We start from the raw sequence: 15719 nt of genomic DNA on the forward strand, positions 1-15719 counted from the left end.
CGCCTCCTCTCCTCCCCTCCCCCTGCACCGCCTCCTCTCCTCCCCTGCCCCGCCTCCCCTCCTCCCCTGCCCCGCCTCCTCTCCTCCCCTCCCCCTGCACCGCCTCCTCTCCTCTCCTACCTTGCCCCGCCTCCTCTCCTCCCCTCCCCCTGCACCGCCTCCTCTCCTCCCCTGCCCCGCCTCCCCTCCTCCCCTGCCCCGCCTCCTCTCCTCCCCTCCCCCTGCACCGCCTCCTCTCCTACCCTGCCCCGCCTCCTCTCCTCCTCCTGTAGATCACTTCTGCCTCTCCCTGTAGTGTGATGAGTCTGTAGGAGAAGTGCAGGGGAAGCTGCGGCACTGCAGGGGTTACTGATCCCGGTGATTCCTCCGGAGCCTCCGTGCACTGGGAAGATCCATCCGGGACACATGGAAGGTAATTGTGTAGGGGGAGGGGCGGGGTGTGATCAGCGCATGTGCAGTGTTATATGTGTGATCACTGCCTGTAATGTACGTGTGTTACATTGTATCTGTATACTGTGAATGTGTGTGCGGTGTAGAATCTCAGGCTGTGTTCATACGCTGCATTTGAGTGTTTAGAAACGCAGGTCAGGTCCAGCAAGAGAGGAGAAAAAAACAGTACTACTACTCCTATCCTGTATATATGGGCACAGCACAGTACTACTACTCCTATCCTGTATATATGGACACAGCACATTACTACTACTCCTATCCTGTATATATGGGCACAGTACTAATACTCCTATCCTGTATATATAGACACAGCACAGTACTACTACTCCTATCCTGTATATATGGGCACAGCACAGTACTACTCCTCCTATCCTGTATATATGGACACAGCACAGTACTACTACTCCTATCCTGTATATATGTACACAGCACAGTACTACTACTCCTATCCTGTATATATGGACACAGTACAGTACTACTACTCCTATCCTGTATATATGGGCACAGTACTACTACTCCTATCCTGTATATATGAGCACAGCACAGTACTACTACTCCTATCCTGTATATATGGACACAGCACAGTACTACTACTCCTATCCTGTATCTATGGGCACAACACAGTACTACTCCTCCTATCCTGTATATATGGGCACAGCACAGTACTACTACTCCTATCCTGTATATATGAGCACAGCACAGTACTACTACTCCTATCCTGTATATATGAGCACAGTACTACTACTCCTATCCTGTATATATGAGCACAGCACAGTACTACTACTCCTATCCTGTATATATGAGCAAAACACAGTACTACTACTCCTATCCTGTATATATGAGCACAGCACAGTACTACTACTCCTATCCTGTATCTATGGGCACAGCACAGTACTACTACTCCTATCCTGTATATATGAGCACAGCACAGTACTACTACTCCTATCCTGTATATATGGACACAGCACAGTACTACTACTCCTATCCTGTATATATGGGCACAGCACAGTACTACTACTCCTATCCTGTATATATCGGCACAGTACTACTACTCCTATCCTGTATCTATGGGCACAGCACAGTACTACTACTCCTATCCTGTATATATGGGCACAGTACTACTACTCCTATCCTGTATATATGGGCACAGTACTACTACTCCTATCCTGTATATATGGCACAGCACAGTACTACTACCCCTATCCTGTATATATGGGCACAGCACAGTACTACTACTCCTATCCTGTATATATGGACACAGCACAGTACTACTACTCCTATCCTGTATATATGGACACAGCACAGTACTACTACTCCTATCCTGTATATATGAGCACAGCACAGTACTACTACTACTCCTATCCTGTATATATGGGCACAGCACAGTACTACTACTCCTATCCTGTATATATGAGCACAGCACAGTACTACTACTCCTATCCTGTATATATGGGCACAGCACAGTACTACTACTCCTATCCTGGATATATCAGCACAGTACTACTACTCCTATCCTGTATATATGGGCACAGCACAGTACTACTACTCCTATCCTGGATATATCAGCACAGTACTACTACTCCTATCCTGTATATATGGGCACAGCACAGTACTACTACTCCTATCCTGGATATATCAGCACAGTATTACTACTCCTATCCTGTATATATGGGCACAGCACAGTACTACTACTCCTATCCTGTATATATAGACACAGCACAGTACTACTACTCCTATCCTGTACATATGGGCACATCACAGTACTACTACTCCTATCCTGTATATATGGGCATAGTACTACTACTCCTATCCTGTATATATGGGCACAGCACAGTACTACTACTCCTATCCTGTATATATGAGCACAGCACAGTACTACTACTCCTATCCTGTATATATGGGCACAGCACAGTACTACTACTCCTATCCTGTATATATGGGCACAGCACAGTACTACTACTCCTATCCTGTATATATGGGCACAGCACAGTACTACTACTCCTATCCTGTATATATGGGCACAGCACAGTACTACTACTCCTATCCTGTATATATGGGCACAGCACAGTACTACTACTCCTATCCTGTATATATCAGCACAGCACAGTACTACTACTCCTATCCTGTATATATGGGCACAGTATAGTACTACTACTCCTATCAGACATCGCTGTTTTTGCATCAGTAATAAAAAAAACTGCCAAAGAAAAAAAATCTTCCTCAAAATTGATGATTTTCATTTCATTTTCCTATCCTGTATATATGGGCACAGTACTACTACTCCTGTATATCCCTGGACATAGGGGACAGTATTATAGTAGTTATATTCCTGTACATAGGGGGCAGTATTATAGTAGTTATATTCTTGTACATAGGGGGCAGTATTATAGTAGTTATATTCTTGTACATAGGGGGCAGTATTATAGTAGTTATATTCTTGTTCAGAGGGGGCAGCATTATAGTAGTTATATTCTTGTACATAGGAGGCAGTATTATAGTAGTTATATTCCTGTACATAGGGGGCAGTATTATAGTAGTTATATTCCTGTACATAGGGGGCAGTATTATAGTAGTTATATTCCTGTACATAGGGGGCAGTATTATAGTAGTTATATTCCTGTACATAGGGGGCAGTATTATAGTAGTTATATTCTTGTACATAGGGGGCAGTATTATAGTAGTTATATTCCTGTACATAGGGGCAGTATTATAGTAGTTATATTCCTGTACATAGGGGAAGTATTATAGTAGTTATATTCCTGTACATAGGGGGCAGTATTATAGTAGTTATATTCCTGTACATAGGAGGCAGTATTATAGTAGTTATATTCCTGTACATAGGGGGCAGTATTATAGTAGTTATATTCCTGTACATAGGGGGCAGTATTATAGTAGTTATATTCCTGTACATAGGGGCAGTATTATAGTAGTTATATTCCTGTACATAGGGGAAGTATTATAGTAGTTATATTCCTGTACATAGGGGGCAGTATTATAGTAGTTATATTCCTGTACATAGGAGGCAGTATTATAGTAGTTATATTCCTGTACATAGGGGGCAGTATTATAGTAGTTATATTCCTGTACATAGGGGGCAGTATTATAGTAGTTATATTCTTGTACATAGGAGGCAGTATTATAGTAGTTATATTCCTGTACATAGGGGGCAGTATTATAGTAGTTATATTCCTGTACATAGGAGGCAGTATTATAGTAGTTATATTCTTGTACATAGGGGGCAGTATTATAGTAGTTATATTCCTGTACATAGGGGGCAGTATTATAGTAGTTATATTCCTGTACATAGGAGGCAGTATTATAGTAGTTATATTCTTGTACATAGGAGGCAGTATTATAGTAGTTATATTCCTGTACATAGGGGGCAGTATTATAGTAGTTATATTCCTGTACATAGGGGGCAGTATTATAGTAGTTATATTCCTGTACATAGGGGGCAGTATTATAGTAGTTATATTCCTGTACATAGGGAGCAGTATTATAGTAGTTATATTCTTGTACATAGAGGGCAGTATTATAGTAGTTATATTCCTGTACATAGGGGACAGTATTATAGTAGTTATATTCCTGTACATAGGGAGCAGTATTATAGTAGTTATATTCTTGTACATAGGGGGCAGTATTATAGTAGTTATATTCTTGTACATAGGGGACAGTACTATAGTAGTTATATTCCTGTACATAGGGGGCAGTATTATAGTAGTTATATTCCTGTACATAGGGGGCAGTATTATAGTAGTTATATTCTTGTACATAGGGGGCAGTATAATAGTAGTTATATTCCTGTACATAGGGGGCAGTATTATAGTAGTTATATTCGTGTACATAGGGGGCAGTATTATAGTAGTTATATTCCTGTACATAGGGGGCAGTATTATAGTAGTTATATTCCTGTACATAGGGGGCAGTATTATAGTAGTTATATTCTTGTACATAGGGGCAGTATTATAGTAGTTATATTCCTGTACATAGGGGGCAGTATTATAGTAGATATATTCCTGTACATAGGGGACAGTATTATAGTAGTTATATTCCTGTACATAGGGGGCAGCATTATAGTAGTTATATTCTTGTACATGGGGGGCAGTATTATAGTAGTTATATTCTTGTACATGGGGGACAGTATTATAGTAGTTATATTCTTGTACATAGGGGCAGTATTATAGTAGTTATATTCCTGTACATAGGAGGCAGTATTATAGTAGTTATATTCCTGTACATAGGGGATAGTATTATAGTAGTTATATTCTTGTACATAGGGGGCAGTATTATAGTAGTTATATTCTTGTACATAGGGGGCAGTATTATAGTAGTTATATTCTTGTACATAGGGGGCAGTATTATAGTAGTTATATTCTTGTACATAGGGGGCAGTATTATAGTAGTTATATTCCTGTACATAGGGGACAGTATTATAGTAGTTATATTCCTGTACATAGGGGACAGTATTATAGTAGTTATATTCCTGTACATAGGGGACAGTATTATAGTAGTTATATTCTTGTACATAGGGGCAGTATTATAGTAGTTATATTCTTCTACATAGGGGCAGTATTATAGTAGTTATATTCTTCTACATAGGGGCAGTATTATAGTAGTTATATTCTTGTACATAGGGGGCAGTATTATAGTAGTTATATTCTTGTACATAGGAGCAGTATTATAGTAGTTATATTCCTGTACATAGGGGGCAGTATTATAGTAGTTATATTCCTGTACATAGGGGCAGTATTATAGTAGTTATATTCCTGTACATAGGGAGAAGTATTATAGTAGTTATATTCCTGTACATAGGGGGCAGTATTATAGTAGTTATATTCTTGTACATAGGGGGCAGTATTATAGTAGTTATATTCTTGTACATAGGGGCAGTATTATAGTAGTTATATTCCTGTACATAGGGAGAAGTATTATAGTAGTTATATTCCTGTACATAGGGGGCAGTATTATAGTAGTTATATTCTTGTACATAGGGGGCAGTATTATAGTAGTTATATTCTTGTACATAGGGGGCAGTATTATAGTAGTTATATTCTTGTACATAGGGGGCAGTATTATAGTAGTTATATTCTTGTACATAGGGGGCAGTATTATAGTAGTTATATTCTTGTACATAGGGGGCAGTATTATAGTAGTTATATTCTTGTACATAGGGGGCAGTATTATAGTAGTTATATTCCTGTACATAGAGGGCAGTATAATAGTAGTTATATTCCTGTACATAGGGGCAGTATTATAGGAGTTATATTCCTGTACATAGGGGGCAGTATTATAGTAGTTATATTCTTGTACATAGGCGGCAGTGATATAGTAGTTATATTCCTGTACATAGGGGGCAGTATTATAGCGGTTGTATTCCTGTACATAGGGGGCAGTATTATAGTAGTTATATTCCTGTACATAGGCGGCAGTGATATAGTAGTTATATTCCTGTACATAGGGGGCAGTATTATAGCGGTTGTATTCCTGTACATAGGGGGCAGTATTATAGTAGTTATATTTCTGTACGCAGGGGCAGTATTATAGTAGTTATATTCCTGTACATAGGGGGCAGTATTATAGTAGTTATATTCCTGTACATAGGGGCAGTATTATAGTAGTTGTATTCCTGTACATAGGGGGCAGTATTATAGCAGTTGTATTCCTGTACATAGGGGGCAGTATTATAGCAGTTGTATTCCTGTACATAGGGGGCAGTAGTATAGTAGTTATATTCCTGTACATAGGGGGCAGTATTATAGTAGTTATATTCCTGTACATAGGGGGCAGTATTATAGCAGTTGTATTCCTGTACATAGGGGGCAGTAGTATAGTAGTTATATTCCTGTACATAGGGGGCAGTATTATAGTAGTTATATTCCTGTACATAGGGGGCAGTATTATAGTAGTTATATTCTTGTACATAGGGGCAGTATTATAGTAGTTATATTCTTGTACATAGGGGGCAGTATTATAGTAGTTATATTCTTGTACATAGGGGGCGGTATTATAGTAGTTATATTCCTGTACATAGGAGGCAGTATTATAGTAGTTATATTCCTGTACATAGGGGGCAGTATTATAGTAGTTATATTCCTGTACATAGGGGGCAGTATTATAGTAGTTATATTCTTGTACATAGGGGCAGTATTATAGTAGTTATATTCTTGTACATAGGGGGCAGTATTATAGTAGTTATATTCTTGTACATAGGGGGCAGTATTATAGTAGTTATATTCCTGTACATAGGGGCAGTATTATAGTAGTTATATTCTTGTACATAGGGGGCAGTATTATAGTAGTTATATTCTTGTACATAGGGGGCAGTATTATAGCAGTTGTATTCCTGTACATAGGGGGCAGTATTATAGTGGTTATATTGTGCACCTCTGGCTCAGAGAGTCCCCTGCTCACACATTTTGGTATCTTACACCGACCATCACTGAGCGATAGGAACTAAAACAGCAATAACACTGAGTAACATTTTTAAGTAAAAGGGTTAAAAATGATCTTTATTGTTTAAACATCACCAGGGGTTAAAATTTGAGAACTTCCCTTTTAACATTTTAACTATAAATTATCCCAAAAATAAATGTACAGATGTTACTCGCATCTTGTTAATCATTGGAGAATTCACTTCCCAGGAGCAGAATCTTCTAACATGGATGAGGTGAAGGTGAAGGAGGAAGAAGAAGAAGAGGCGGAAGAAGAGGAGGAGGAGGGAGCCTGGGAAGGAGGACATGACGCTGGGGCCAGGGACCCCCAGAATGGTGAGAACTGATGGACTTATCAGTCATTACTTTCTAGAACTGATTCCTCCTCTGTTCCATTTCCCCCAAATGTGTCCAAGACCCTGAGCGTAGGATGTGGCCAAGCAGCTAATGGAGATGGATGAATACTTGCTCATACTTACCTTTCCAGCGTCCTGGAGAGGCGTTGGGTGAACTCGCCAGGGGATTATGATGGGCGGTAGATATCAGCCAATAAGCACCTGTAACGGCCACTCAGCAGGACATTACCTATCTAGACACTATCTGGTAGTTAGTGGAGTCCAGTACTTATGTAGGTGGTGCCATGAGCATGAGTAAAAGCCGTAAGCAAAGGCTTGAAACGCCTCGGTCCGTCTACAATCTACACCGCGGGGGATGTGGATTGTTTTTAATATATTATTTTTTTAAATATTTCCTTGGTTGAACTTGATGGACAAGTGTCTTTTTTCCACCCGTATAAACTCTGATACTATGATATGATGGATTAATAAATAAATGTGGCACAAACTCAGAGTAAGGCCGCATTTACACAGACGTATGTCTGCCAGGCCGTAGCCGCGCAGGTGGGGGGGTGCATACGTCTGGCGGCATGGAGAGGAGGCGTGACCACTCCCCTCTCCATGGCGATGCACAGGACGTGTCCTATCTTTTCCCCGTGTACGGAGCAGTGCCACATGTGCAGCACCGTATCGCTCTGTGCGGCCATTGCCGGCCCATGAGGGACACTTTCGTCCCCCTACGGTCGTGTGAATGTTGCCTTAGCAGTAACAGCCCCTTTAGATGAAATTTTTCTCTCTTGTCGGACACAAAACTGGCGCAGACGCTTTATAATTACATGTACAAGCAGTTTCCACGTTTTTTTCAGCGGAAACTGAGACAGAAAACTGGCGCAGACACTGAATAAAGTTGTCTCTCTTTTTAAAAAAAAGAAATTTAAAGTCTAAAAGTGCAAAACGTGACTGAGATTTTTCTCTGAAATCGGAGCACGGCCTGAATACATTGTGTTATCATTGCGTTTACATTGTGTTTACATAATGTTAACAATCGGGACGAGCTCCCTGCAGCCTTTGAATCGTGTTATATGAAGTAATTCGGATACTACACGTGGGAGAGGCCGCACTGAGCAGATGTTCATCATTCTGAGCTTTTCCTGTGTTCATGCGGCGCATGTTTTATGCTGAATTCAGACAAAGATGGGACAGAATTTAACGTTCTATATAGAAATGTTATAAAATCTGATGATAATTGTAATTTTTTTTTTAACTCCATAATAAATGACCCTGTTATTCCTGCCAGATGATGTAAAGCCGAAATCAGAGGAACATCTGTCTCCGGATGATTGTGGAATGACACGGCGCACTATGAGGACAGGGTCACCCCCCGACCTTCAGAACAATTATCCATCCTCTGATCAGATTACATTGGACGCTGGTTCTGAGACTATAAAACAGGAAAGAAGTGAAATAGCAACTGAAAACCCGAAAGCTCCCACCAAGGAGAAGCCATTTTCATGTTCAGAATGTGAAAAATGTTTTAAAAAGAAATCTAATCTTGTTATACATTGGAGAACTCACACGGGGGAGAAGCCATATTTATGTTCAGACTGTGGCAAGTGTTTTCCTACGAAAGCGGCTCTGGTAAACCATCAGGGAATCCACACAGGGGAGAAGCCGTATCCTTGTCTAAAATGTGGAAAATGCTTTAGGAAGGAGTCGTATCTTGCGATGCATTGGAGCAATCACACGGAGGAGAGTTCATTTTCATGTTCAGAATGTGGCAAATGTTTTGCTAAAAAAAAATATCTTCAAATCCATCAGAGAATTCACACCGGGGAGAAGCCATATCTGTGTTTAGAGTGTGGAAAAAACTTTACTGTGAAAGCAAATCTTTTGAAACATCAGAGAACTCACACAGGGGAGAAGCCATATTCATGTTCAATATGTGGCAAAGGTTTTATTCAGAAAAAACAGGTTGTTATACATGAGAGAAGTCACAAAGGGAGGAATAAGTTTTCATGTTCAGAATGTGGCAAAGGTTTTTCAAGGAAATTAGCTCTCAACTCTCATCAGAAAAGTCACACTGGAGAGAAATCGGCTTAAAGAGTAACTGTAAATTTTTTTTTTCCACAAATCAATAGCTCTTGGGATGTAAAATAACTTTTCCTGTTAAAGGTTTGCTACCTTTATCCAGCAATTTCTTTGCTATCCCCCTCAGATTACCTCAGTGCTGCAATGGCTGCTTCCTCTCCATGTGCTGATAAGCCCTGGAGTCCATAGCATAAACATACTCTACAGATTCCTGGGAGGGGAGGGGCTGCTGCTTCCTGCTCACAGAGGAGGTCATGTGACAGAGCTCTCTGTGTATGTAGCAGAGCTGGATGTGTTCAAGACTGTGGATACAGATGTCTCCTGCACAGAATAGTGAGGTACAAGATCTCCCCTGTTCCCTATCAGTCCATTCATCCCAGTCTGTGATTCTACAGAACTTTCTCTCTCTCCTCTCCTTATGCTGCAGCCCCCCCCCCCCCCCCCACCTTGTCATTAACTTTTAGTGCTCACACAGCACAGGCTATAGATTGCATGTAGTTATGATTTCTACCACTTATTACACGTCCCCTGCTCCTCCATGTGATGGAAGCTGCGGGGTTGTCACCATATATATCCTATATGTGCACTCTGCAGTGTTCACTGGATTTACTAGTGGGAACTAATTTGATTTGGTGCTAAATTACTTTGAGAGAGAACACAAGGCATCATGGGATCTGTGGGCAAGCTAACTGGCCTCTGCTTGAGGGCATAGACTGACAGACATTAGTCTCCGCCCACTTTACCTTCACCAGGAAGATTTTTGTCAAACACCTTCAGAACAGAACTTTGGATCGAAAAGGGCGAGCAGCACAAAATGGGCATCACTCTGCTTGTTTTTAAAGGGGGAATCACATAATAATTTGGTAAAATCATGATAAATTTTAATGTTTAGAGTAAAAGTTTTACTAGATATAATCATCTAACACAGGAGAGAATCCAATTACATTACATTATTTTCAGTAATAATTTTTATTGAAGTCATTATCTGTATTATATAAATGTATTAACCAATAAAGGATTAAAAATGTGGAGGATCTTAAAATTGAATCAGAAGAAAGATGAAACGTATAACTCATAGGGTGGAATTTATCATCCATGCGCTGGTCTATGATAAGGCCCCTTCCCCGCGCCCAATAGATGAGGAGTTTCCGACCTCCAAATGCATGTGGCGGCGGGTCGCTTGCCGGGGCCTAGGCTCCGCAACCCGCCTATCCCCAAAATAATTGAACTTCATAACAGAATATTGCCACTAGGACAAAACATTTACACTAGCCCCCCCCCCTCCCCCCACTAGCCCCCATGCACACTCAGTGTTCATGTCTCCCACAGACACTTGTTCATAGCCTATATATGTGTATTGTCTCTCGTCTACGAAGCCTGTACAATCAGGAGATCAATAAAGTTGTATCGTGTCATATCGTATAATCTGCCAATGTTCAGTCCTGGATGTTCGCAGGCTGTAGCGAGTGCAAAGTCACGCCCACTTGGTGTAGAGGTGAGAGAGAGGGGGGAAATCATCTCAATTATGTCAGGAATATTGGACCCTAATAAATTTCCAGCTGTAGAGTTCTATCATTCTGTAACCAATCAGAGGAAGGGAGACGGCGCAGGACTACAGGAGCAGCGACAACGGTAGAAGTCATTTTTTTGTTGCAAATCTCCCGTTACACCACATCCCCAAGATGCTCTATTGGATTGAGATCTGGTGACTGTGGAGCCATTTGAGTCCAGTGACCTCATTGTCATGTTCAAGAAACCAGTCTGAGATGCTTCCAGCTTTATGACATGGCGCATTATCCTGCTGAAAGTAGCCATCAGATGTTACAGGGTACATTGTGCTCATAAAGGGATGGACATGGGCAGCAACAATACTCAGGTAGGCTGTGGCGTTACCAAGGGGCCCAAAGACACCATGACACCACCACCACCAGCCTGACCCGCTGATACAAGACAGGATGGATCCATGACACCACCACCACCAGCCTGAGCCGCTGATACAAGGCAGGATGGATCCATGACACCACCACCACCAGCCTGACCCGCTGATACAAGGCAGGATGGATCCATGACACCAGCACCACCAGCCTGACCCGCTGATACAAGGCAGGATGGATCCATGACACCACCACCACCAGCCTGACCCGCTGATACAAGGCAGGATGGATCCATGCTTTCATGTTGTTGACACCAAATTCTGACCCTACCATCCGAATGTCGCAGCAGAAATCGAGACTCATCAGACCAGGCAACGTTTTTCCAATCTTCTACTGTCCAATTTCGATGAGCTTGTGCAAATTGTAGCCTCAGTTTCCTGTTCTTAGCTGAAAGGAGTGGCACCCGGTGTGGTCTTCTGCTGCTGTAGCCCATCTGCCTCAAAGTTGGACGTACTGTGCGTTCAGAGATGCTCTTCTGCCTACCTTGGCTGTAACGGGTGGCGATTTGAGTCACTGTTGCCTTTCTATCAGCTCGAACCAGTCTGCCCATTCTCCTCTGACCTCTGGCATCAACAAGACATTTCCGCCCACAGAACTGCCACTCACTGGATGTTTTTTCTTTTTCGGACCATTCTCTGTAAAACCTAGAGGTTGTGCGTGAAAATCCCAGTAGATCAGCAGTTTCTGAAATACTCAGACCAACCCTTCTGGCACCAACAACCATGCCACGTTCAAAGGCCACAAATCACCTTTCTTCCCCATACTGATGCTCGGGAGAACTGCAGGAGATTGTCTTGACCATGTCTACATGCCTAAATGCACTGAGTTGCCGCCATGTGATTGGCTGATTAGAAATTAAGTGTTAACGAGCAGTTGGACAGGTGGACCTAATAAAGTGGCCGGTGAGTGTAGATCCAGATATATATGGACGGAAATAACGTTTTTTTGAAACTGTTGTTCTGTCCTCAACCACAATGAGTTTTGAACATGATTCAGATTCATTTTCAGCTTTAATTCAGTGGGTTGTACAAAATGATTTCATAAAATGTGAGGAGCTGCAGCATTTTTAATCACAATCCATTCCAGAGAAAATGTTACTTTCTATTTCTGAGCTTAGTTGAAAACTGTTTGTTGGCAAAGACGACCTGAAGCCTTCACTTCCCGGACATCCATGACGTTGCTGTGTTTCCCATAGCTCCCAACCGTCCCGGATTCAGAGGGACAGTCCCGGAATTGCAGGCCACTCCTCTGTCCCTTTATGGCTACACGTTCTGCTAGCATTGTGTTTATAACGTGATGTTAGCACCCGGGGGGGGGCTGAGCCTCGGCCTGATCGCATATGTTTTTCCCGGCATTTGGAGCAGGCTGAGACCCGTCCCCTGTGCCCTAGAGTTGCGTTATGAACACAACACTAGCGGAACATGTGACCATGGCCTTTCTATACCCCAAAAGTTGCAGGGTCTGACTTGCTACCTGCACACGCCGTGGATTGTCATACAAGAAACATGCATGAAAATCTGCACCAAATAATCACATTTTTTATGTGAGTTTTAAAATGTGGTTTTTCCCTCCCCCATAGACTACAATGTAAAAGGAAAAGGCCGGACAAAGATCTGCGCAGACGCACAAGAACAGTAAATGACTTTTTCCGAATCACTTTAATGTTACTGAATTGCGGTTCAGATTCTCTGCACCAAAGTTTGTGTGTAATCGGCAAAGAGTGCGGCTTTCTTTAACTCTTTACTGGCTGATGTACTCAGGCTCCACCTACACGGATGTAGTCTACGTCAGACACAGACTTATTTATTCCTGCTGCCTCAAAAGCAGCCAATCGTTTCCTTTGTGCCTCAGGGCACGTTCACACATTCCGCTAGCGTCGCGTTCATATGCATGCGATTGGGTTATCAATCACGATATGCGATCAGCCCTAGCCCCGCCCCCTCTACGCTAGCGTTGCGTTATGAACGCAATGCTAGTGGAACGTGTGAACGCGCCTTCAGGGTGAGTCCACACATGGCGTTTCGAACCCGTTTTTGGTCCGTTTTTAAGCAGTCCGTCCAAAAACGCATCCATTTTTGACCAGTTTTAAGATAATTGTCAAAACTAGATGGGTTTTTTTAACGCATTAATTTTTGGACGGATTGCTTAAAAACGGACCAAAAACGGGTTCAAAACACGGTGGCATCACCCTGAGGCTGCATTCACACATTGCGTTTTCAGAACACACCCCAATTATTAGTTTCCACTGTGTGTTGTCCATCTAGGAATGCAAACGCATTGGGGCAGATTTATTTACCCGGTCCATTCGCGATCCAGCGGCGGGCTCTGTGTGGAGGATTCGGGTCTTCCGGTGATTCACTAAGGTCGTGCGCCCGATGTCCACCAGGTGTCGCCGCTGCGCTGAATTCCGCCGGAGTGCACTGAAGTTCACCATCCTACGCTGGGTGCAGATAAGTGCGTGTCAAGCGACACTTTTTTTTAAAAAATATGTCGGTTTTAACGAATCCGTCGAGTTTTCTTACAGCCATGTCCCCCGGTTTCCGTCCCGTGCAACCCGGCGCCAAGGCGACAAAAACCCGGGGCAATTAAGGGAAGATCGCTGCAAAACGGAAAGATTCGTGTGACTCGTCGGAAAAACGCGATTCGGGCCCTTAGTAAATAACCCCCAACGTGTTTGGTAAGCTTTATTGCAAAGTGTAAACCAATTCCAAAACTGCAAACGCAACAAAAACGCAACAGACGCAATTGAAACGCAAAGACGAAACAAGACACAACATCTGCCATTGAAAATAATAACTGTGCCTCGAAAGAACAGATCAAAACGCAGTGTGTGAATGCAGCCTCTGCCCTGGTCGGACCTCGCGCTGGGGACTCGCAATTCTGCTGTTTGTGGCCCAAAAACGCAGGCAAAATAAACAGAAGCTCTCGCATATCCTGATTGGCTGAGCCATACTGACTGTAGGAGGCTTTTATTGGATGATGCGGCTGCCAGTCTCTGAGTCACTGACTGGCAGCTTCTTCATCCAATAGTAGCCCTATACAGTCATGCGCCTCAGCCAATCAGTGTGTGTGAGGGCGGCGATGCTCTGCCTGTCAGCATGAAGTTAGTGTGAAGAGTGCGGGTGAGTTACTGAGTGCGAGCGCGGCCCCGGGCCGGTGCGGAGTGTGAGCGCGGCCCCGGCGGGTGCGGAGTGTGTGACTGAGGAGCGGTGACAGACTGGGACGCCCCCGGCTCCTTCCTCACCTACTATAATACACACGGGGATTATGTCACACATATTCTTTTATCTGCCCTGAAAACGCAATAGTGTGAACGCGGCCTCTATTCAGAAACCTCCAGTATAGTTGCCACAGAATCCTTTCCTCTTTCCACCTGTTTATCTCAGACGCCATAATCGGGGCGCACCTGGAGGGCCCCCCAGAAAAATTCACCGCTCTCATGTCAGCAGTGTGGAGAGTCACCCAGCTTTCCCGCGTCTCTGAATGGCATATGAGGCGATGGTGAAAGGTACGAAACTGTATTCTGCTCCATGAATGAGGGAGGCCCCAAAATGCCCGGTCCTATATCCGTGTGTCTCCTGGGAAACTGCTATTATACAAGGAGCAGAAGCCACGGGGGAGGAAAAGCCCCAGGAGTGAGGGAAGCCGCATTTGGTTTTTTAAATTCCATGTTTTTCCGAATCCGTCGAAAGTGCGGCTGCGGAGCCCTTAGTAAATCTAAAGATAGAAAAGGAAGGTTGACATTTACATTCACTTCCCAGGAGCAGAATCTTCTAACATGGATGGAAGTGACACTGAGGAGAAGATGATCCCCAAGGTGGAGGAAGAAGAGGCCAAGGAGGAGGAGGAGGGAGCCTGGGAAGGAGGACATGACACTGGGGCCGGGGACCCCCAGAATGGTGAGAACTGATGGACTTATCAGTCATTACTTTCTAGAACTGATTCCTCCTCTGTTTCCCTTCCTTCTCCTTATATCCACTTCCCCAAAATGTGTCCAAGAAACTGATCAGTGTCCGCAGTATCAGGGCTTGGAACCGGATGGTAGATTTGCCTTACAGAATATATTGTACTTATTATACTGGGGGAAATGTGTGGATGAAGGTGCAGGGATGTAGAGGTATAGGGGTGCAGGGATGTAGAGGTATAGGGGTGCAGGGATGTAGAGGTATAGGGGTGCAGGGATGTAGAGGTATAGGGGTGCAGGGATGTAGAGGTGTAGGGGCGCAGGGATGTAGGGGTGCAGGGAGGTGTAGGGGTGCAGAGGTGTAGGGGTGCAGGGATGTAGGGGTGCAGGGAGGTGTAGGGGCGCAGGGATGTAGAGGTGTAGGGGCGCAGGGATGTAGAGGTGTAGGGGCGCAGGGATGTAGAGGTGTAGGGGCGCAGGGATGTAGAGGTGTAGGGGCGCAGGGATGTAGAGGTGTAGGGGCGCAGGGATGTAGAGGTGTAGGGGCGCAGGGATGTAGAGGTGTAGGGGCGCAGGG

The 15719-nt window shown here is 43.5% G+C and overlaps 1 protein-coding gene across 2 annotated transcripts in view; it reads left to right on the top strand.

Moving 5' to 3' along the window:
• The first annotated feature begins 238 nt into the window (after nt 1-238).
• Nucleotides 239-15719, top strand: part of LOC140075965 (uncharacterized) — a 222265-nt gene continuing 206784 nt past the window's right edge. The window contains exons 1-3 of one of the 2 annotated variants that reach the window (XM_072122424.1): nt 239-412; nt 7092-7217; nt 15000-15137. In XM_072122424.1, the coding sequence (XP_071978525.1) occupies nt 406-412; nt 7092-7217; nt 15000-15137 (271 nt within the window). In that variant the 5' untranslated portion in view covers nt 239-405. The remainder of the gene's footprint in view (nt 413-7091; nt 7218-14999; nt 15138-15719) is intronic. The other variant, XM_072122422.1, reaches the window with a different exon arrangement.

This window comes from Engystomops pustulosus, chromosome 8 (assembly GCF_040894005.1).
Source record: "Engystomops pustulosus chromosome 8, aEngPut4.maternal, whole genome shotgun sequence".
Classification (NCBI taxonomy): domain Eukaryota; kingdom Metazoa; phylum Chordata; class Amphibia; order Anura; family Leptodactylidae; genus Engystomops; species Engystomops pustulosus.